Below are 22,337 nucleotides of genomic sequence, written 5' to 3'. Positions count from 1 at the left end.
CTTCCATGACACTACTCTTGTAGGACCCTTCTGTGGCTATCATCACATGGATACCAATCAATCCAGTAGACCAGCAAAAAACATCTAACAGAAAAATACTGTTAGTGTTGGTTCATAACATGCTTTGTCACACAGGAAATCAAAAAGAAAAGGAGGACTTGTGGCACCTTAGAGACGAACAAATTTATTTGAGCATAAGCTTTCGTGAGCTACAGTTCACTTCATCGGATGCATCCAATGGAAAACCTGCTGAAGTGAGCTGCAGCTCAGGAAAACTTATGCTCTAATAAATTGGTTAGTCTCTAAGGTGCCACAAGTCTCCTTTTCTTTTTATGGATACAGACTAACACGGCTGCTACTCTGAAACAGGAAATCAAGTTTACCTAATTCCCTCCCTGGGTGCCTAGTGGCACAGAGGGATTCATTGTGAAGGTGGGAAGAGGAAGGTCCTGCCATTACAATAGTGTCTTTTGCAGACAGATCAGGGAGCGCCACTGCTGGACTCCCAAGAACGCTCTCTCCAGCCCTCTTGGAACATGAATCTTGTATAATATACAAAGTTTGGATGGAGGGGCTGAAACGAGACTACCTTAAAGGGGGGCAAGTTCACTTCAGGCCCTGCCCCTCTCTCCATCTCTGAAGGGGGTGTGTATTCCTTGGTGTGTCTGTGGGTGTGGGCCTGGGGATGACTATCCCTGAAGAGACTGCAGCAGAGGGTGAGAGGGTTGCGAGGGGAGCCGCAGAGCAGAAGCGAGCCTCCCCCCTCCCCCGCCCGGCCGTGGGCCGAAGGAGTTGAACCGGCTCCACTACGCGTGTCCGCGCGCCACAGAGACGGAGGGGTTAAGTGCGATTTAACTCCGGCTGTAACTGGTTCCTGGGCGCCCCTCGCCGATCCCAGAGCCGTGCAAAGCCCTCGGAGGTCAGTGAAAGCCCAGGTTGCCGGAGTTTGCCTTAGAGCTTCTATTTCACCCTTTATATTACTGAATCCTGGAAACTCCCAGACCCAGGGGTCGGGAACAGCAGCCCCTCAGGCGCCTGCCCCCCTCCGCCACGCTCTCCGCTGCGGCTGTTTCTCTCTCTCTCTCTCTCTCTCTCGCTGCCTGTTTAGGCTCTGGAAAGGAGGAGCCTTCGCTGCAGTGAGTGCAGGGAGCTTGAGCCGAGGCTGTTTACCACAAGAAAAAAATAACAAGGGCAGATCTGCCAGCTGCAAAGCAGGGGCCGAGGCAAAAGCGGAGCGAGCAAGTGAGCAGCGTTCGCAGATTGCCGAGACTTCCACGGCTAGTTCTTCAGCCTTTGCTTGTGCACGGATTGGAGCAAGGATGCTGGACTGGGTGCAAGCTTTGCTTCTCAGCACCGCGCTGCTGACTGTACCGTCTGCCACCGAAGGTGAGAGCGAAAGCCCTGAGAACCCCCCCACGCCACACACAGGTACCCACCTCCCGCGAGCTCACCGAGCTGGGGGGCAGGCGAAGGAGCCCGCATTGCCCTGGTATGGGGTGTGTGTGTGTGGGGGGGTGTCTTATTCCGTATGGTTTCGGAGAGAGGGACTCCGAGCTCCATCTTTGTTACCAGGAACAAAGACAAATCTCAGCCTCCTGAAAATCCTCCTTTCTCTGCCAGGGGATGACATTGGTAGGGAAGCATCTCCACCCCCCCGCCGCCTTTCCCTGTGAAACCCCTTCCCAGGGGTGCTGGAACGAGGGTGCGGCTGCTCTCCCTGGCCTGAAGTTGTAATAACCACCAAATCTGTGGTTTCCACTTTCAGCACCCCACTGTCCCTGCGTCTGGAGATAGGTCACGTCTCTTTTACCCTTTATTCACAGCACTGGGTAGGGGCCTCGAGAGGGTCATTCGTCCAGTCTCCTGCACTCAAGGGGACAGGACTTATTTTATATGCCCGTTTGAAGATCAGAGGAGCTGGTTGCCCGAACCTCCCCTCCTGGGCAGTTTGAAAAGTCTAAAATCCCGTGGCACCAGCACCCCTTGTCAGAGTGGCTTGGCGGCGCGGACAGCCCTTCTGCCCCCTTGTAGAATTGAGTTTGTTCGCCCCTATTTAAATCGGAAATGTCATGGCGCCAGGGAGGCTGCTCGGTGCTTTGATGTTTTAAAGCTGCGTTGAGGGCAGGGGCGAGAAGACGGATGCAGCGTGGGGGCTGCTGCTGTTGGTTACAAAGTGTGCAGGCGGTTTCAGGGCCTGTGGGGGGTCTCTCGTCCTCTCCAGAGTGCGTCCGTGGCAATGGAGTTTCCTACCGGGGCAGCCGAGAGTTCGCCACGGGCGGTGTCCCCTGCTTGAACTGGCTGGCGGTGCAGAGAAACTCCGGCTCCGTGCCGCTTGCAGGTGGGTGCGCTCGGGTCCTACTCGGCGGTGGTTGGGTTTTATTGCGGCGGGGGGGGAGGGGGGCGGCAAACAGGTCCTCGGTTGTGTTATGGTCACACACACGCGCGCACCCCCGCTCCTGTGCGTGCTGGGGAGGGGGGGTCCAAGCCCCGCCCCTGCAGCGGAGTAACCGCCTTTCCCGGCCCCCAGTCTCCGAGGATCACAGCAGCTGCCGGAACCCCGACGGCGACGCGGCCCCCTGGTGCTACGTGAGCGGCGAGGCCGGCACCCCGGAGCGGAGCCGCTGCGACATCGCCCCCTGCCCAGGTGAGCGGGGTTCCGGCTCCCGTGGCGCAGGGCTGCCCGCGCGCTTCCCCGGGCTGGCGCGCGCCCCGCTCCCCCAGTCGGGGGTCCCCACCCGCTGCAGGGCCACGTGCCCGCTGCTCTCCCCGCGTGGGGTCAGCGGGGCCCGGGCACGTGCGCGGGGGGCGGGGGGAACGAGGGAGCGCAGTCGCCAGTCCCCACCCCTGCCGCAGCGGGATGGGCGGCCCTGTTGCCAAGCTTCTAGGGGCTTTCCATTGGTCTCCTGTTTTGGGGTGATGTCATCCCAGCGGCGAGAGGTCGGCGAGTAAACAGTGTAGCCCCGCCCACCCCGGGCGGGGCTGGCCCCGCCCCCTGCACGTGGCGCGAGCCGGCGTCCCCCTTTCTGTCCGAGGCACCCTCCGTGACGTCATCCCGGCCCTTCCCCGGTGCGGGTCTGCCCCTTGGGCTGTGTCTCGCGCCCCAGAGAGGGCCTCTGCGCAGCCGCCTCCCCACCAGCCCCTGGTCCCACGTGGTCCTGCCCTAAGGTCGCTGCAGGGAAAGGCGTGTCAGGGTGGGCAGCTCCGCTGTTGACAAACTGGAGGGAGCCAAGCGCAGCAGAATGTCAGGGCTCAGGCACCAGCTTGTGGGGAGCTTCCCAAACAGCTGGGGCACCCCGGAAACCACAGGGGGCTGGAGGCAAAGATTAAACAAGTAAAGCTTCATCCAGAATGGACAGGGTGGGATTGATAGGGGGATGGGCTGACCACCGCAGGTATGGAGAGGAATTGTTTGATGGGGGAATAATTAAGAAAGGGAAGAACTGGAATACCAGGAAAATCTTCCTGATAGAGGTATTAGAGTGGAGAATAATCTTGTGAGAGACTTACTGTTTAGGACTATTTCTGTGAAAATGTTTGAACATGCACAATACGGAACACATCTGCACTGATCCTGTCTGAACTATCAAAAAGAAAAGGAGTACTTGTGGCACCTTAGAGACTAACAAATTTATTAGAGCATAAGCTTTCGTGAGCTACAGCTCACTTCATCGGATGCATTTGGTGGAAAAAACAGAGGAGAGATTTATATACACACACACAGAGAACATGAAACAATGGGTTATCATACACACTGTAAGGAGAGTGATCACTTAAGATAAGCCATCACCAACAGCAGGGGGGGAAGGAGGAAAACCTTTCATGGTGACAAGCAGGTAGGCTAATTCCAGCAGTTAACAAGAATATCAGAGGAACAGTGGGGGGTGGGGTGGGAGGGAGAAATACCATGGGGAAATAGTTTTACTTTGTGTAATGACTCATCCATTCCCAGTCTCTATTCAAGCCTAAGTTAATTGTATCCAGTTTGCAAATTAATTCCAATTCAGCAGTCTCTCGTTGGAGTCTGTTTTTGAAGCTTTTTTGTTGAAGTATAGCCACTCTTAGGTCTGTGATCGAGTGACCAGAGAGATTGAATGAATGGACACAAATCAGACGTCAAGAATTATAACATTCAAAAACCAGTTGGAGAACACTTCAATCTCTCTGGTCACTCGATCACAGACCTAAGAGTGGCTATACTTCAACAAAAAAGCTTCAAAAACAGACTCCAACGAGAGACTGCTGAATTGGAATTAATTTGCAAACTGGATACAATTAACTTAGGCTTGAATAGAGACTGGGAATGGATGAGTCATTACACAAAGTAAAACTATTTCCCCATGGTATTTCTCCCTCCCACCCCACCCCCCACTGTTCCTCTGATATTCTTGTTAACTGCTGGAATTAGCCTACCTGCTTGTCACCATGAAAGGTTTTCCTCCTTCCCCCCCCTGCTGTTGGTGATGGCTTATCTTAAGTGATCACTCTCCTTACAGTGTGTATGATAAACCCATTGTTTCATGTTCTCTGTGTGTGTGTATATAAATCTCTCCTCTGTTTTTTCCACCAAATGCATCCGATGAAGTGAGCTGTAGCTCACGAAAGCTTATGCTCTAATAAATTTGTTAGTCTCTAAGGTGCCACAAGTACTCCTTTTCTTTTTGCGAATACAGACTAACACGGCTGCTACTCTGAAACCTGTCTGAACTATCTGCTTGTTTGCTCTTCTCTCTCCTGTCTGAGAGTCACCCATCTTTCATTCCAGAATTTGTTTTGGTTAAAAAAACTGTGCCCAGAGAGTAGTCATCAGTGGTTCACAGTCAAGCTGGAAGGGTTTATCGAGTGGGGTCCTGCTGGGATTGATTCTGGGTCCAGTCCTGTTCAGTATTTTCATATGTTGTTTAGATAATAGCATAGGCTACACTTATAAAGTTTACAGACAATATCAAGCTGGGAAGACTGCAGGTGCTTTGGATTTCAAGGAGACCCCATGCATGTCTTTCTACCCACCCTTTTGTTCTACAGGAGAGCATATCCCTCCTTGAATGTAGTCCCCCACCCCAGGCAGGAATCGGAATTCTTGCCTCCCTCAGTCTTCTCAATCCTCCTACCCTTGGATTGCTTCTCATTAAGGACAAAGCAGAGCAGATGTTCCTATTTATGGCTCTTTAGTTAAAAGTGCTAGGACTGGGGAACTGTCTGGGATTGGGAGCCAATATGCTGAGCAATTGGTGCAGTTGCCAGGGATTCAGCCATTTTTGTCAGATTAAACCCACCTTCCCTGTTGTGGTATGTCTGCCCGGGGAGGGGCTGTCCCAGTGCTTTCTCTTCCCCAGAAATAGTCCCTGCCAGATCCTGTGCTTTTCTTTTCTGAAAGACACTGTGTGAAGTAACATCCCTCTGCAGAGGGACCCTTATTTCCTGGTGGTCTCCTGCCTGTTACTAACCCAACCCTCAGCCCTCATCACATAATAGTTTTTTTTCTAAAAGATATGCTATAGTTCAAAGAGAAATTAATTCAAGGAAGTCCTATGGTCTGTGTTATACGGGAGATCAGTCTGGATGATCACAGACTCTATGGAGGTATTGAAACAAAATGCTCCAAGGAAAAATGCCTAGAGGAAGGAACATTGCCATCATATGTGTGGGGGGAGCATTCTGAAAAGATGCTATGGAGGGTGGCTTTCAGTCTTGGCAGCATATTGAGTGTGGAGTCTCCTCCAAAAAGGTAGTTTTTCTAGGGTTGTCTAGGGTTAGTCTAGACAGGGAGTAGAAGCGTATCCTGCTGGTATGGCCTTTGTTACTCCACAGCGGTCATATGAAATGGAATATGAAGATTAGTGAGCCACATGGATGATGCTTTGCTAGGATGTGAAAGGTTTATATTACCAGTGCCCTGAGGTGACACGCCCTTTAGCTTTTGTCAGGAATATGAAAGCTGAACTAGATGGTGAACCCAAAGTGAGTGCTCCCCCTCTTCCCTTCGCTATCATCTTCAGTTCACTCTTTCACAAGGGCTGTTTGGTAGCAAGCTGTAAACGATAAGAGAGCGGTGATGGACTTAAATTCTTTCATAGACCAGTCCCACGCAGGCCTTTCCTGCTCAAGAATGTTGAGGCAGGAGGGAAATAGAACAACAGTGGGAGCTCCTGCAAGAGTTCAGTATGGGGACATTGATCAGCTTGGTTATTTCTGTTCATTGTGTTTGTTTGTTTTTTTTCCCTCTGTATATTGAGCTATAAAATGGATTTACCTGGTGGCCCTTTGATTAATGCTCTGGGTTCAGTTCTCACCTCTGTAGTCCTACTCCTGTTTTGGTGCTTTGCTCTGCCAATTACCTAGGTTGCCCTTGACCTTTAACAGCAGATGAACTGAAAAGTGTATCTGTGTTTTCTCCCATCTGTGCGGAGGCATTGTAATATCTAAGGGGGAGTGGGAGTATTTGTCAGTATAAGATGAGGCAGGTCCCAGGTTTCTGGGTCTGAGATGGGTTTGTGCCCCATTCACAAGATGGGTGTTGCTATGAAACTTTGGTGACACACTTTAATATTTTAATGTATTTTTTTTCCCCAACAGTTGCTACCTCTTCCACAAAGACTCTGGTCCCTACAGTTGTGGCTGAGGTTTCTCAGGAAATAGACCAGGTATTTGAACCAGCTGATACTTTACCAGCCCGGAGCGAGGCAGCTGCTGTGCAGCCCGTCATTGGGATCAGTCAAAGAGTCCGGATGAACTCCAAGGAAAAAAAGGACTTAGGGACATTAGGTATGACCTCCAGGAACATTCTCTAGATTCCTCAGTGGGACTACAACAGGATGTTTCTCTTCTGAATCCTAAAGCCACTGCTGTATTTAGAGGCTGAGGTACTGCCTTGTTCCTAATTTTGTCGCTTCTGCTCCTTCTCCATAGGCTCTGTGATGGCCTTTATCATGATGGTGATAATCATTGCCATTGGAGCTGGCATTGTTGTGGGCTACATCTACAAAAGGTAAGTAGTCTCTGGATCAAGAGTTTGCATTGTGGCTGTGATACAGGCCTATAAAAGTCAGGAAATTCTGAGCTGCTATAGATAACACCTAAGTCCCAGTTCATGCAGGACTCTGGGAAGTGTAGGCTCTTATACATTAGTGGTGGTGCTGCTGTGAGATCTGGTCTTGTCATAGCCTCGATGGAACTCATTTAAACACAGAGGTATTAGGTCCCTTAGTAACCCCCCCCCTCCCCCAGGGCCAGGGGAAGAGCCCACTCCCCTTGAAGTATAGCCTCCAGGATGTTGCACAGTATAGTTTTATATGTCTTGAGTGATGGAGCTTTCACAACTTGCCTTGTGAAACTTTTCAGAAACAAGATTTATTAAGCTCTGGAATTTCATTCCATTATTGCAATTCAGAGGCCCTTGGCAGGGCTGCAGTTATGTAGACATATTGGCCAGTCTGCCTATGATTCCCCAATATGGACCTGCCAGCACATCTGAGTGTCATAAGCACCTGACCATGGGTGGGGTTGAGCACTGTCTACTCTGTTAAATCAGTGGGAGTTGAGTACCTCATAGGATTAGGCCCTAACACAGTGTGACAGGGACAGTAATAACAGCTGTATTTAAAAACAAACACCCAAACCACAGTAACCTGCCCTTTATCCTGTGTCTTCCCTCGGCTGAGCCCACTCTTCCCTTTCCTACTCATGGCAGTCTAAGCCATCTATCCCTTTGGTGTTTATGCCTACATCTATTTGAGTGAAAACAGGGTAGAATCATAATTCTTTCCCTTTCCTAAATTTGTCCTTTGAATTGCATGGCAGAGTTAGCCTGACAGCTGCACATACTCAACTCCCATTCAGTTCAGTCAGAGTTACATGTGCACCTGACAGGCTGATCAGGCCTGCAGTTCGTCTATAGCATTCCAGACAGACATCCTAGAGCCACCGAGCAATCATCACATCCCTGCTTTAGAGCTTAACTCTTGTAGCTCTAGCTGCCAACCTTTCCTAGTGAAGCAGAATGAGTCCCTCCCAGGCTGAGCCAAGTCCTTACGTAAGATGTATCAGCAAGCTTGGACAGCAGAGACTCGAACAGTGTTACATAAGGTTAGAGCACGAATCTAGCACTTTCTAAATGCGTACGATTCAGGGTGCCAGTGAAGGTAGATAGAGAGGACTGGCAGGGGTGGAGGGAAGAAAGAACATTAGACTGCACTAGAACTGTCTGGCAGTAAACCCTGGAAGTTGTTCTAGCCCCTTGAGTGGGAGCTGACTACTCCAGGGCTCAAGTCTGAGATATAATTTCTGATCCACCAGACTTCCGTTGAATTGTGGCTTGGCTCTGCCAGGACTGTCTTTGCTGTGAGAAGATTTGGATTTTGGGGAGGCTTGACTCTTAGTAGCCCCTCCCTTAATTCAAAATAGCCCAAGTTCAAGCTTCAGGCAGGGTCAGCACTAGCTGCTTCAGTTTTTTCCCTTTTCAGCCAGCCATGTTCAGGTACATTGGCTTCCCAGTTAGAGTTAAATTTTGCATGTAGCACTTGTTTTTTTAAAAAAACAAAAAAAACAACCCTGGTTTGTTTCTCATTAACTAAAGCACTTGTTACCTTCACTATAGAGTTCAATAACGACTGTCACTCATTTTTTAAAAAAGCCACTTCTTGGCACCAGACGCTGAAGACTTGTCACCTTCCTTGCTGTCATGTGAAGGGCAGATAGTTTGGAGAAGCAAGTCTCTTTGGAACACAGCAGGCCCATAAGATCATTACACACCAACTCTGAGCAGTGCCATAAACTCAGTTTGCTTTGTGGAAGATATTCAGTGCCTAAAGAGCATCTTTACTCCTCCTCACCTGTGCAAGTGCCAGCTACCACCCAGAGCTCTTGCATCCCTTCCTACCATTCACAGTTAATGGCTTCTCTAGACATTGGCAGCTCCTGCTTTAATTCGGCAGTCATGCATGTTACAAGGACTCAAGACAGAGCCATAAACTAAAATCCAGTGTGCTGCCACGTGTTGTTTCCCTATCTACTGTCCGGGCCTCTAGTCCAGTGACAGGTAGAAGGGGCCTGGCTTTAACCTCCATGATATTGTAATACTAGATGAACCAGTCAGAAGCAAGGACTGTTGGAAATCTCACCCCCAGCTCTGTTTGCCAGATGCTTTCAGCACTGTAGTTGGGAGTTTGGGGAAAAAGCCAACACCTCACATTCATGTTGAAGGCCTGATTTTTTTGTTGGAGCAGTAGCCTTTTCCCGAGTGCCCACTTGTAGGGCATGACCTTACTGCAGTAGCACTCAGAGCACCTGTTCTCGTTTTCTTTCTAGAGGCAAAGACTTGAAGGAGCAGCACGAGCAGAAGGTTTATGAGCGTGAAATGCAGCGCATCACCCTTCCACTTTCTGCCTTCACTAACCAGGCCTGTGAGCTTGTGGATGAAAACACGATAGTGGTGCATACCAACCAGACCCCTATAGAGGAGGCACATGATGGCAATGCACCTCTCATGGGCCAGGCAGGTACTCCTGGTGCCTGAAGAGCTCGGGCCAGGAGGGCACAGGTTGAAACGATTGAGGCGAAGACCCTCGTCTCTTGTTTTGGGAGTGGGGGTTAATTTGTATTTTTTTGTTGATGAATTCCAGCAAGTGACAGGACTTGGAGATGCACTGAAATGGTGGCTGTTCAGTGTAGTCCAGTACAGTGACCTTTCATTATGTGGCTAGCAGGCCTTGTTTCACTTGGGGACTGGAGCAGTGGCAGCCTCAGGCAACTCCTCTCATCTCCAGGGCTTACTGCAGCAGGGGAGTGGGAGTGGTTTCCCAAGCTCGCAATGTGCCACACTGGCCCAACCTCCCATACATAGTGGGAACTCTCAGCATCCTTTTTTCTGTTCCCTTCCCTTTTGACCAGTACAGTGTTATGTTCATTTGAGCTTCTGAGCTGACACAGCATCAGTAGCATTGGGACTGGTGGGAGCTTTATTGCAGGGTTATATAGAGACTTTGAATGTCATTTTACATTTTATTTTAGTTTGAGAAAGGCTGTCCTGTGCAAATTTCTTTGAGAGGAGGGCAGGTATCAACTGAGAACCATCACCATGTGCAAGTGAAGAGCTTAGCTTCAGCTGGGAGACAGAAGGTTTTGGGCGAAGGGGAGGGAGATGTTTAGCCCCAATGCATTACTTAAGGGATCGTAAGATACTCGTAAAGCAAAGTCTTCCAGTGCCCAGGACACATTCCCACTCTCCTTGGCTGGTACAACAGGAGCCTGCTTCCAAAGCAGCCCCATAGGCTGTCTGCTAGGGCAGGAGAGGAGCAGAAGTATTTCAAAAGTGGGGGGAAGGTAGACAACCCCTCAGTCAGCTTCAGGGAGAGGGCTATGTACTCTGTGCTGCTTAAAGGGATAGTAGCCATTTCTGAATTCCTTTCAGGCTTCCCCCAGGAATGTGCATTTCCAGCAAACAAGAGTTTAAGCCAGTCCTAGGGTGAAGGCAACTGGAGAGCACTTGAGCAAAGGCCAAGCCAGCTGCCCTGCTACAGGCACATCAAGGCCTTGTGCAGCCTGTTCCGTGTCCCCTGCACAGGCTGCAGGAGGGGCCACGCTGCAGGGGCTGTTTATTCAAACTGGCTCCTTCAGATAAAGATTTTAGGGCAGGTGTGTCAGCAAGAACCACTTGTTTCTCAGAGGGGGGGTAGTTCATCATCTGTGTAGGACTAATTCAGAGAAATGCACATCCCCCTCTCTGCAGTAGGGTTCAAGCCATCCAAATAACCTTTTCTACCCCTCTCTGTTAAGGGGACTCACTGAGCAGAGATTAAGTGTTAATGTTTATATGGGTCAAAAGGGAAAAAAAATTTTAGAAGTCTTTGAATACCATTTCTTTGTAAATATTTTAAATACCTCATAATAAAAAGTTACAGACTGTGCTGCCTTGTATTAAAAGCTTAAAAAGGTTCTGTGGAAATCTGTGTGGGCTTCAATTGAAGCAGCAGCTCACAGCTAGAAAAAGTAACAACTCAGCCTGCCTTTCTGAACATGTTTCAGCTCCTTCAGGGTATTTAGCTGCACCAGCAGGCTAACAGCATTACTCAAAGGAAAAGCCCCTGCCCCAAACTGCAAAGCAGTGAAAGGAGAGAATAATCAAGACCAGTGTAGTTCACCCTTAGCTCTGTTCAGAGCTACAGCTCCATCTAAGACACACAATCTCCTCAGCAATTCAGAGCAGAACATGCCTTCACCTATAGCTAACAGTGGGGGATGTTGACTCTGGCCATGCTGGCCAAGTCAAGCATCAGAGTGGAGCGGAGCATTCCTAAAAAAGCAGCTGTCTATTCACTAGCCCAGAACAAGCTATGGTGACAAGTCATGTGACTACTGAGCTGGGCCTGGGGAGAGATGATCTAATTATTCCTTTCCTGCTCTGAAGGAAATGGATTCTGCTTTACTTCCTCCTCGGAGGCAGCTCAGTTCCTCTGGCTCTTGCTTTGGAAAGGTTGGCATAAATAATCAGGAGGTCACACTGGCTGGCATGGATTAAGAGCAGGCAGCACAGCTAGAGTTCAGGTGATTTCAAAACTGGCAAACATTTTATTTTTAAAGGCTAGGCCTGACAGGAGCTGCTGTCACTGCCACCTATTCCACTACCCTAGCTAAACGCAGTTCTGTAGCAGATTTGCACATAGGCTCTGATGCTTGACCTATCTTTCTATAAAGTCCTTGCCCCGTTAAGTCAGTCTACAGCTACCAGTTGGATGGCCCGGGTGATGCACTGTGGCAGCCTCATGTTTTTGATAAGCTCCAAAAGCAAACAAACAGCCTTACATCCCTAGGATATATTTATTGCTTTTAATTTAGTCAAACACACACTGCGCTGTGCAATCACACTGAGTTAAGACTCTCCACCCACACATCATCCCAGGTCACCCTCCCTTGAGTTTCCCCATCCTACTAAGTAGTAGGAAGAAAGTCCTGTAACAATCAGAAGCCTGAATCCACCAAACCCAACTGGCAACTCCCACACCGGCTCACAGTACAGGACTTATTTCTAAAACCACCACCACACAAATTAAACACAACCAACTTAAGACAGACATGAGGGCTGGTCCCATGTAATTTCTATGGCCAGGCTTTCACACATTCCCAACTCCTTAGGAATAGAGGAACAAACATTCCTCACTATTAGATTATAGGGCTGCAAAGGAGAGCAGAGACTGAATCCAGTTTTACCAAGAGGGCATGGAACTCAAAGTGGACTTAGCAGCCAGCCTCTGACTGGCTAACACCAGCCACATATTACTGGGGAAGCGATTTCCTTCCTCCAACATTTCCCTCTAATGCCCCAGTGAATATGCTGCCTCCTTCCCTCACCATGCATGGTGGGAAGAGAGGGATGACAGGAGAAGGATTCCATTTGGAGAATGAGACCAAGTTGTGTGTCAGGCTCCAGAACAGATAACTGAGCAGCAGAGCCACTCATAGGACTCCCCTCCAGTGCAGGTCTTGCTGGAGAAGGGCAGTAATAGCTACTGAATTACAAATACTCCTGAGACTCCAAATTCACCAGCATCTGTCCTTGAGTAACGGTTTTAGTGTGCCCTCAAATTCCTTCCACTCATGAGGGTTATCCATCTCAAACACTCACCTAGTCCAAGCCACATGCTTCAGCCTGGAGCTATTCAGCTCTCCACAAGGTATATTCTGCCACCGTTATAAAGCACGTTCTCACTGCACCAGACCAAATGCCCAGAACCAGGCACAAGCTCTTGGGGGACAAGTCTCCCATTTATACAGCACATCAGGATCAGAGTGCTGGTGCAGTTCTGGGCATTCAGACTTGTGTCCTCTTGTCTGATCTGAGGTTCCAGCCTGGGGGACTGGTTGTGTGGATTCATAGCTGAAGGTGTTTGTAGAGTTAAAAGCATACCTGAGAGCCATTCAGTCTCCCCATTCTTACCCTCTGGACTCGGATCACAGCCTCATTCACATGAGAAGGATGAGCAAAGGCCAGGTTTTCACTGGCTGTAGTGTTTCTGAACAGGGCCCGGGTGGGTGGAACTACATTAACCAGGACACAGGCTACCCACAGACATGATACCACAACCATTTTGTTCGAGCTCCATGCAGTTCCTAGAGCTGCTCCCACCCCCAACTAGGGGGCCAAGTTCCCAACCCCTAGGCAGCTTGGGAACTCCCCCCTTTACATGTAGAAAAGCAATGGTGTCCCTGATTGAGTCCTTTGCCAGGTGCCTGGTTTTCCCAGTTCTAGTGTATTCCAGGTCTTCCAAGGAGAGCGCAGTCACTAAAAAGTCAGGGACAAGTGATTCCAGGAAAGCAGTTCCTAACAAAGATGAGTTCCTATAGTGATTCCCTTCCTGGCAGATAGGCCAGGATTATTTCACAGCTTACAGTCACATGTCAAGTTCTAAGGCACCACAGTGATACAAGGCCAGACAGGCCCCAGAGAATTGTGTTTTTCCCTTTGTGGTGAGCAGCTCTCTTTGGTGCCGCAGGCAGGAAACAGCCTTTTTCACTTGCAAAATATGCCATAAATCTACAGTGAACCCAGGAGATCAAACAGACATGGCGGTTTAGTTTCATGCAGGAGGGAGAGGTGATGCACCAACTATGCAGTTGGTGCCCTTTGAATGCCCTGTAGGTGGCTGAAATACATCTCCCCTCCACACCACTCATAGGGGATCCCATGAAGAGTAGCACGGATCACAGGATGGGCCGCCTAGGTTGTGTTTTCAGGTAGCTTGTCACGGCTCAGCCCATACTGCATTGTCACATTGTGGTCCAGCTCCTCCAGCTCGGAAGGGAGGGGGATGCCCAGTTCTCCCAGGTACAGAGAGAGGGCTTCAAAGGAATCCTCCAGCTTTGAAAACGGGGGCCTAGAAAGAGTGATAAGACAGGTGAGTGGGGAGCAAATCTTGAGAGATGATCAGTAGGACAGCAGCAGACTAAGTCCTGGGACAGTGATGGGGAAAGGAAGAGAACAGCAAAAAAAACTCCTCCATGAAGTGAGGACACAGCAACTGAAGTGCCCTGGATATTAGCACATGCCTGCCATCCCCCTGTGACCCACTTTGCAGAGCAACACCTTTCCAGTGGGGGAAGGAGGAGAGGGCATTCTCCAGTCCCTGAGAGAAGCAAAGATACAAACTGGACACACAAGAGAACCAGAAATTAGACCCATGCCTCACACAGGGGCTTAGCCAGCATTTCACTCCCCAATCAGCCTGAAACCTTACCTGCTCTCTGGCTCCAGCCTGCAGCAAATGGCAGCCAAAGGGAAGAAGGCTGGAGGGCAATCGGCAGGAACAAACTTCTCGCAGAACAGCTTTACATTGAGGCCAAAATCCAGGGTACGAGGGAGGCAGTCAGGGTCAGCATACACCTGCCCGATGATCTAGAGGGGAAAGAACTGCTCAGGTACCACGATTGCAGCAGCAGGGACAGCATCTGAGGGCTAACAGGAGGGGGTTGCTCGGTCTCTAGAGCTAGGTTGGGCCCACTGGAAACATTACCATTAGTGTGATTACAGGGCAGGGGGAGAAGAGCTAGAATTGTACCAGTCCCCATCTACAGAAGGGCTTGTTCCATGAAGGAGGACCAAGACAACACCATTTAATACAGGCAAACCTCACAGACAGTACAGGGGCTGGCCCCAGAAGTCTCTCCCTGCTATAGCAGAAACCCAATTTCAATTTCCCTGTCCCTAGGGTATTGCTGCAAGGGGTACACCACAAATTTAGCTTTTAGTGCAGACTGTGCAGTGTCCTAGCCACTATCAGTCCATGCACTGAAGTAGGAAGCAATTCCTCCGCTCCCAGGGTATTAACACCTTCTAGCATGCACACGCCCCTCCACAATGTCATCAGGCTATCAAAAAACCCCTCCCCCAACACAGCTCACATGCCAGGGAGCTGGGGGAGGGCAAGTGGGGATTTGCAGCGAGCTCTGAAGTACATTGCAGGAGAAACAGTGTCTTCAGTACTGAGGAGGGAGGGAAAGAAATGGTGCAAACACATTATTATGGGGACCCAATCAAAAACCTCAGAAGGGAAACCCAAGCAGGGGGAAAAAAATGGGGGAGAAGACTGTAGAACACACAGGACAATACTTCAGTTCTCTGCCTCTATCTGAAGGGCTCCTTACACTGAACACATTTTGCATTGAATTATACCAATCACCCTGGATACAGAAGGCCACCAGTCAAAGCCTAGGAATGTAATTGCCTGACTGGTTCAGACCTGTGGTCAACCTGGTCTAGAATCCCATCTCTGACTGTGGCCAACAGCAGATTGTTGCACATTCCTCTGAACTAACCCCAGAACAGGCAGATGTGTGATAATCTGCCCCCCACAAAGGTCTCAGCCTAATCCCCAACACCTAGATTGATTTAAAACAAAGGTTTTATTTCTCTTCTCTGTTACTATACTTTATGCTAACTGGATGTTCTTGTTACCCATATAAATACAGTCCCTCTTTGAATATTGCCAAGTTGTTGACCACAACCACATCATGTGCCAAGTAGTTCCACAGTCTAATTATGCATTGTGTAGAAAATTTTTATCACTTGTTTGCTACCTTTCAATTTCATTGAATGTTCCCGTGTGCATGTGTTATGAGATAGGAGGAAGAGAACCTCTCTATCATATATATTCTATCATGTTTCCTCTTATGTGTCTCCTTTCTAAAGGTAAACAAACTAGATCTTTTCAATCCCTCTCTATAAAAATTTCTAGGCCCCTATTCGTTCTTGCTATTGTTCTCTGAACCCCACCTGCAATTTTGCACTAACCTTCAAGATGGGTTACCAGCTGTGTTCCCTCTAAGCTGCACAGTCCCATGGCCACCCAGGAGTGAATCAAGTGCTACGCACTTGATTAGTGGAGCCATGCACAGCAGCGCTTTTTCAGGGGCCCTTCCCCCTGCTGCTCTGCAGCCTTGTTGCTCCTGCCCTCTCCCTTGGAGCCCCTGGCCAGCTGCTCCCAGGACTCTCCTGCTTGCGGTGCAGAGCAGGGGGGTTGGGGGTACATAGAGTGCTGATGTCAGGGTGTCCCCCTCCCCCCAGCCCCTGTACCCCATCTCTGCAGAGCAGGGACAGGTCTCAGGAGCAGGAGAGCTCAGCAGCTGCAGTCTGAACCTTCTGGTGAGTGCCTTAAGGAGACAGAGCACAGTGTCTCAGACCTCCCCAGCAGCCAGCACACACGCACTGTCTCTGACACACACTTCCCAACACATACTTGTGGTGGTGTTAGTTCTTGGTACTTCCTGCAATGCACATATATGTTCTCTGTAATTTTATTCTTTCAAAGTGCTGTTATTTTAGTTTGACTGGTCTATGCATTTCATAATTTTATTTCTCTCTCAGGCTTACATTTAATTCTTTGAGTAGTGAGTTTTAAAATTCCTAACCTGCCCTGGCTGGAGTAATTATCCCTATGGTAACTTAAATATAAATACACACACACACACACACACACACACCATCTAGGTTTTTTGTTCCTACTGGTGGCGCACACCTCGCTATTGGTGTGCATAACAAAATTCATTCCGCACATGGATGGAAAAAAATGAGAGGGAACACTGGTTACCAGTACAGAATTCTAGGTGAGGCTGTACTATTCGTGCATATGACATTTTTTCCATATTCACCACCCAAGCATTAAGAGGAAAACTCCAATTCTGGTCTCCCTGCCAGCCCCGATTGCTCTCACTTCTATATACATTGGATACTTTAAAAGGCAGTTCCTTTTGGAACAGTCTGGTGATGCAAGGGAAGGAGCTGGGGAGAAGTTTCAGGCACACAGAATATTGGTTCTCTGATCTGCATCAGACATTCATATCATAGAGAAAAGAGATGGCCTATTTTCTACACACAGCAGGAATGGGGCAGAGAAGTCTGGCTGTGCAGCCAGACCAGACAGATTCCATCCAGAAACAGGATCTGCGAAGTGAGCCCCACTTTTCACCTTCAGACAGATTTTGACCACCTCGCTAGTGTCAAATCCCACTCTTACAAAAGGCCCTGAATTACTATGGCTAGTTACAGGCTGGAGACCCAGGGTTCAGGAGGAGGGAGAAGGAATCTCAACTCTAAGCTCCCATGTTGCTGGAAGATACCACCTAAATTCCAAGATTTTTGCACTAGAGCTAGATTGTCTCCTTCCCAGCACCAGCTTTAAATTTAAGGAGGGAACTGCACCAACAGAGCAATAAGTGCCTTCTTCCCTCCCACTTCCACACTTATGGGCATGAGATGGGCATGCAAAGTGCAACTCCCCAGACTCCAGTCCCAGCCACAGTACATCTGAGTCAGGAACCCCAGACTCAGCTGCACAAAGCTGCTTTCTGTTGTGTATGGAGAGGAAGAGGTAGGACAGGACCCTGGGAATGTTTGGCAAGCCTCTTGCTCAGACTCCCTGGACACCCTAGTGTGGCCTGGACTTACCTCACAGAGAACAATCCCAAATGAGAAGATGTCCACAGTCTCGTCGTAACTCTGCCCTGCAGGAAATACAAGACAAGTGACTTTGTGAGCGGGGGGGTTCCTAGCACCGTCAGGCCGAATAGCATCCCATGATGCAGCAGCCTCTATGCCAGCACCAGGAAGGAGTGCGGAGTCACAATCCAGGACCAAGCAGCCTAGCAAGCCAGCGAGGGTTCCGAAATGAAGTCAAGCACAGCTGCGCTCAGCCAAGTAAAATGTGACTTTTTTCTCAGCAGCATCCTGGTAAGGGTGGGGGAAGACGTTTCCCTGCCTGCACAGACGCACCCAGGACCATTTTACAAGGCAGAGCTGGGGTTAGTCACTGATGTGGGGGAGCAAGAGGGTTTCTAGCATGGCAAAGTAGCAATTTATGTACATCTAGAGCAGCTGCATCTAGTTTCAGAGCCTGGTGGCTGCTCCCCTGTGGCTATTTTGCAAGGAAATGAGTGACTAAAAACCAATTATGTCTTATGTTCAATGACCACCTTAGCTGTTCTTTACCATGCAGGTACAGGCTGGAGTAGCCAACAGCCCTCCAGCATTCCATGTTTCTGAAGGGATTGCTCAGTGAGGGCAGAGCTCTCTGCTTTTGGCACCGCCAGCCTTTGTTGAGCATTTCTGATTAACTGTTATGGTGCTGGCTTAAAGTAGCAGTGAATAAATTCACTTGCTGGCTCCAAACTTACTGGACGCAGCCTGGAAAGGTCATGTGTATTCCCCACTGCAGGAGTGGAAGCATGTTACTGCAAGAGTGAGGCATAAGCAGGATTCCAGACAGCAGAATAAAGCAGTAAAGGTTCCATGGAAACATTGGACAGACCATCACAAGGAAGTTTGTGCACCAACCATATTCCTGCCAGAGCCTGGGAAATGGGGACGGTATCTTAGCTGGATAATGACAAACGCCATCCAACAGGTTGTTGGCTTCAGTTATCACAGGAGCCTCCAGCATAACTGGCATTATCCACAGATTGCAGAGAAGGGAATGGGCCATGGAGCTGAAGGATTGCTTAGACGGAGGTTAGTTCAGATAGAACAAGCAGCACAGTGGAGAGGCAGGGGTGGAAACTGCCACTGCTGTAGTCAGTCTGTGGCTAGCCAAAAAATGTCCATCATTAAGATCAGCTTTCTTTCACTGCCATTACGTACACAAACAATTCGTTTCCATAAGACCTATAATACAGCCCCAGTTTCAAGGGCAGAAAAGGGTGCTCAAGGAAAGAGAGAGGGTTCTATTGCAGAGCCCTAAACGGGGCCCCAGGGTTCAAGTGACTGCTGATGTCAAATCCGGAGACGCTTTACCATTCACACAGATAGTCCTTTCAATGCATTTCTATGGTACGCTAAGCCAGTGCTGGCTGCAGAGGAAGCTGGATACCCAGTTTCTGCTGCAGTGACTGCAGACGTAATAAATTAAGTACTAACGATCTCAGACAGCAGAGGGCTGAGACAGGGAAAGCAGGCCTCTGCGAGCAGACAGGATCCACATGGCTGGTCTGGCCAGGTAGAGATAGAGGCCTCCCTCCACAGCCAGGAATGGAATTGTGGCAGGGCCAAGCAAGGGTTGGATCTGGGAAGAGCTCTGGTACCCCAGGATACGACATCAGAGCAGACTTTTTTTAGTATGCTAACTTGGGGACACAACTGGCAGTTCTCTTGGCAAGTGCCAGGCATGTTATACATTAGCATTCCTGCATCACTACTCTAATGCCTTGGAAAAGCAGGGTAACACGTTGCCAGGCTCCGAAGAGCTCGACAGCACAGAGCTCAAAAGGAAGAAGAGGGGAGCACCAAAAGTGGTAACAGAGCAGCAGCAGGATGGGTAGAGGATTGGGAGGGTAGAGGCCATAAAACCAGAGTTTTCCCTTTCCCAAGAGATTTCTAAGAACAGCCTGATGTTGAAGTCAGCTGGGCAATACTTTATAGTGCAACCATGACCCTGTTTGCTCTTTCTGGAGGATTTAGTGGCAGTTCTAGTTGTTGATGTGTTTGCCTTGCAGCCATGCCCTCACAAGGAGGCCCAATTCACCAGAAGCAGTTGAGTTTGCATTCTCCCCTCACTTGGGTCCCACACAGGGACACGTGTTTGCCCTTAACCCAGTGCCAGGGAAGATCTGCCCCTCAAGACATATAGCCACTGCCCTCCTCACTCTGAGTGTGGGGGAAACACGCAACAGCTGGATTCGCCTCTAGTCTGTCCAACACTCAACATTACAGGTTTGCCCCACAGTCCTATTGTACTTCATTTCTTTGAAGCACAACCAATTCACTGCGTCCCTAAGGATGTTAGAGACACAAGACTGAAGTTAATTTCAAAGTCAGTCGCATTGTTTCAAGCATCTTGTTATGTTGCCTCCAATATCTGGATGGCAGGTATAGGCCCATTACCCCTCCCAAAGAGTTGTGACAACTCCCGGGAATGGGCTCCCCATTTCTTGCTGCTTACATTACTGGCAGCAGGGAAGTTTAGCAGGGCTGACATGCAAGGGAAAGCATGTCCACCAGATGTGTTGACAAGAAAAACTCATGTACTAGAAGGTCTAAAGCCCAAGGCAGCTAATAGATTTGATTGCTGCCAACGGCCAGAGTTTCCAATAATCCTGTCATCCCTACACCTGTGCCTGGAGGTGGCTCCTCACCTGCCACAGTATGAGCATCTTACCATTTAACATCTCCGGCGCCATCCAGTATGGGTTCCCGACCACAGTATAGCGCTTCTTCCTGTCACTCTTGTGTAGGGTTCGCTTCTTGACAGATGGTTTTTCCAGGGTGGGTTTCTGCCTCTCTTCCACAATCAGCCGAGACAGTCCAAAATCAGCAACCACCACAGTGTTATCCTAGCCAAGGGATTTAATCACAAACAACTGATTACCCCTCAGCTCCTCCCAGAAGTAACTCATTAGCACAGAGTGGTTATATTTCCTGTCACTTATAAACTGCACATTAAACGTAACAATAGCAGCAGCTCTGCAGGCAAGCAAATAAGGAAGCCTCCGGCAGCTAGCTGGAAGAACGCAGTGAACATGGGAGCCCAGCAATCTCCTAGGAAGTAGGGGAAGAGGTAGAGGGAGACCTGATCAGAGAGGGTGAGCAAGGAGAGAAGACAGCCCATGAGTCCTCATGCAGGGAAGGAGTTTTAACTCCATTAACTTGCTTACATTTGCTATAATGCAATTGGCTCTCTCTATCCAGCTTATCTAATTGTATCCAGAAATCTTTCCTAGCAAACTCTCTGCTCAGATTTGACCTTGGGGTTTGCCAGGCAGAGGTAGAGCCAATATTCAGACTAAGGGGACATTGAGAGCCAGGGCTGAGGGAATGAAGTCCACAGCTGAGATCCCACAGCATATTAAAATATGGAGAGAGGCCCCAGGATTCTTGGGCAATGAGTGAGACAAAATGAACGACCAGAGTAGAAACAAAACAGAGTAGTGGGTGCAATTGATGAACAAATGTTAGGAGAGCCAAGTATACAACTAGTGGGGAAGAGGCTACAACAAAGTATAAAGGGTTTAAAAATGGGAGAGGACTCAAGGGTGGGATCAGGATTAATGGGGTGAAAGTAAAAAATTAGGTTGTGGAACTGTCATTTATTGGGACATTGAAATGTAAGCTTTCTAGTGTGTATCCCAGTTTTCAAGAAGGGATTGTCTCCATGCTGCCAGGGAGAGCAACCAGAAGGCCTAGCATGTCCATGGAAGTTAACATTACATGGAGAAGAGCAGAGAGAGAGGAGAGGAAAAAAGACAAAGGAAGGACCATGTTCCAGAGCTCACCAGTTTGATCAGACAGTTATGTGAATTCAGGTCTCTGTGGATGATACACATGGAGTGCAAATAGGCCTGAAAAGGAGGGACAGAAAGCAGCATTAGAGCAAGTCTCGTGAATACATCCTTTGGAGTTAACTCCCTCAAAACATTGGTATAAGTACTCTATTTCCCTAGCTACCATGCAGCTTCTGCAGGCCATTATATAACATACTATTACATCAGCCCTCCATGCTTCAACCCAGAATCTGGAAGAAGCAGTCTCAACAGAAGATTGACTCACCATTCCTGAAGCAACTCCTTTGGCAAAGCTGACCTTCTGCTGCCAAGGAAAAGGGTCCTGCAAACAATGACAACTCCTGAGTGATCAGGTCTCATCTCACTAACTGGCCACCACCTGCTAGATTGAGAAATACACAGTCCTGGAGAGCAGGATGATCTATTCACAGGCCAGCTACAGCATGGGCAAAAGCAGGGGAAGCTTCCCTTCCCCTGGAGGAATCAGCTTCAAAGGAGAGAAGACAATCCAGCTAAGTGGGCTCTTTGTGGACACTCAGAAGCAGAATGACAGTGTTGTGTGGCCAGGGCACCTATTTCACACTGGCCAGAGAGCCATTAGGAAGCCTATACATGCTCCAGGAGGCATTTACTCACTGCATTGCGGAGGAAGTCCTTTAGAGTCCCCCCTTCAATGTACTCTGAGAGAAAGTTCGGCTTCTTGTCCTTGTACAGTACACCAATGAACTTCAGCACATTGGGGTGATCCAAACTGCGCATCACTTTCACCTGCGGAGGCAGAAACATCCCCCCGCACTCCCATGAGATTGGTATAGGCCTTCCTGAGATTCTCAGCAGCTTTACTTACTGGTCCCTGCACTGGGAGAGAAAGGGCACATACCTCCTGTGGAGGCCCACTGCACTAACCAAAGGTATCAGAGGAAAGTCCATTCAAAACCCAACTTTAAGGCAATTCAATGATCATTGTTGCCCCTTTGTGTCCATTATCACTTGATTCTTAAAGATAGTGATCAGGCTGGAGAGCTCCTAGGCTGGTTATGGTTTAGTGGACAAGACTTCCACACTGCAGCGAGTGTGCTGTA

At 49.1% G+C, this 22,337-nt stretch overlaps 2 protein-coding genes across 3 annotated transcripts in view; one reads left to right on the top strand and one right to left on the bottom strand.

Annotated features, from left to right (window-relative positions):
• Positions 1 to 416: 416 nt before the first annotated feature.
• Positions 417 to 10,928, top strand: PIK3IP1 (phosphoinositide-3-kinase interacting protein 1). Its single transcript, XM_038372718.2, has 6 exons — positions 417 to 1,386; positions 2,222 to 2,338; positions 2,528 to 2,644; positions 6,574 to 6,762; positions 6,907 to 6,985; positions 9,304 to 10,928. The coding sequence occupies exons 1-6, from the start codon at positions 1,320 to 1,322 to the stop codon at positions 9,509 to 9,511; spliced, it is 777 nt and encodes a 258-aa protein (XP_038228646.1). The 5' UTR covers positions 417 to 1,319; the 3' UTR covers positions 9,512 to 10,928.
• LIMK2 (LIM domain kinase 2) overlaps positions 10,836 to 22,337 on the bottom strand; it is a 43,441-nt gene continuing 31,939 nt past the window's right edge. For both annotated transcript variants that reach the window (XM_038372711.2, XM_043498004.1), the window contains exons 10-16: positions 21,892 to 22,023; positions 21,521 to 21,577; positions 21,247 to 21,312; positions 20,133 to 20,307; positions 17,432 to 17,487; positions 14,226 to 14,383; positions 10,836 to 13,865 (exon numbers count right to left, since the gene is read on the bottom strand). In XM_038372711.2, the coding sequence (XP_038228639.1) occupies positions 13,709 to 13,865; positions 14,226 to 14,383; positions 17,432 to 17,487; positions 20,133 to 20,307; positions 21,247 to 21,312; positions 21,521 to 21,577; positions 21,892 to 22,023 (801 nt within the window). In that variant the 3' untranslated portion in view covers positions 10,836 to 13,708. The remainder of the gene's footprint in view (positions 13,866 to 14,225; positions 14,384 to 17,431; positions 17,488 to 20,132; positions 20,308 to 21,246; positions 21,313 to 21,520; positions 21,578 to 21,891; positions 22,024 to 22,337) is intronic.

This window comes from Dermochelys coriacea, chromosome 15, assembly GCF_009764565.3.
Source record: "Dermochelys coriacea isolate rDerCor1 chromosome 15, rDerCor1.pri.v4, whole genome shotgun sequence".
Classification (NCBI taxonomy): Eukaryota; Metazoa; Chordata; order Testudines; family Dermochelyidae; genus Dermochelys; species Dermochelys coriacea.
Note: the sequence above shows the minus strand (reverse complement) of the source record. Positions and strands in the feature narration are given on the sequence as shown.

Coding starts and splice junctions, on each gene's coding strand:
- PIK3IP1 (XM_038372718.2), top strand. CDS start 1,320: ATGCTGGACTGGGTGCAAGCTTTGCTTCTCAGCACCGCGCTGCTGACT. Junction 1,387..2,221: donor TGTACCGTCTGCCACCGAAG/GTGAGAGCGAAA, acceptor CGTCCTCTCCAG/AGTGCGTCCGTGGCAATGGA. Junction 2,645..6,573: donor CGACATCGCCCCCTGCCCAG/GTGAGCGGGGTT, acceptor TTTCCCCAACAG/TTGCTACCTCTTCCACAAAG.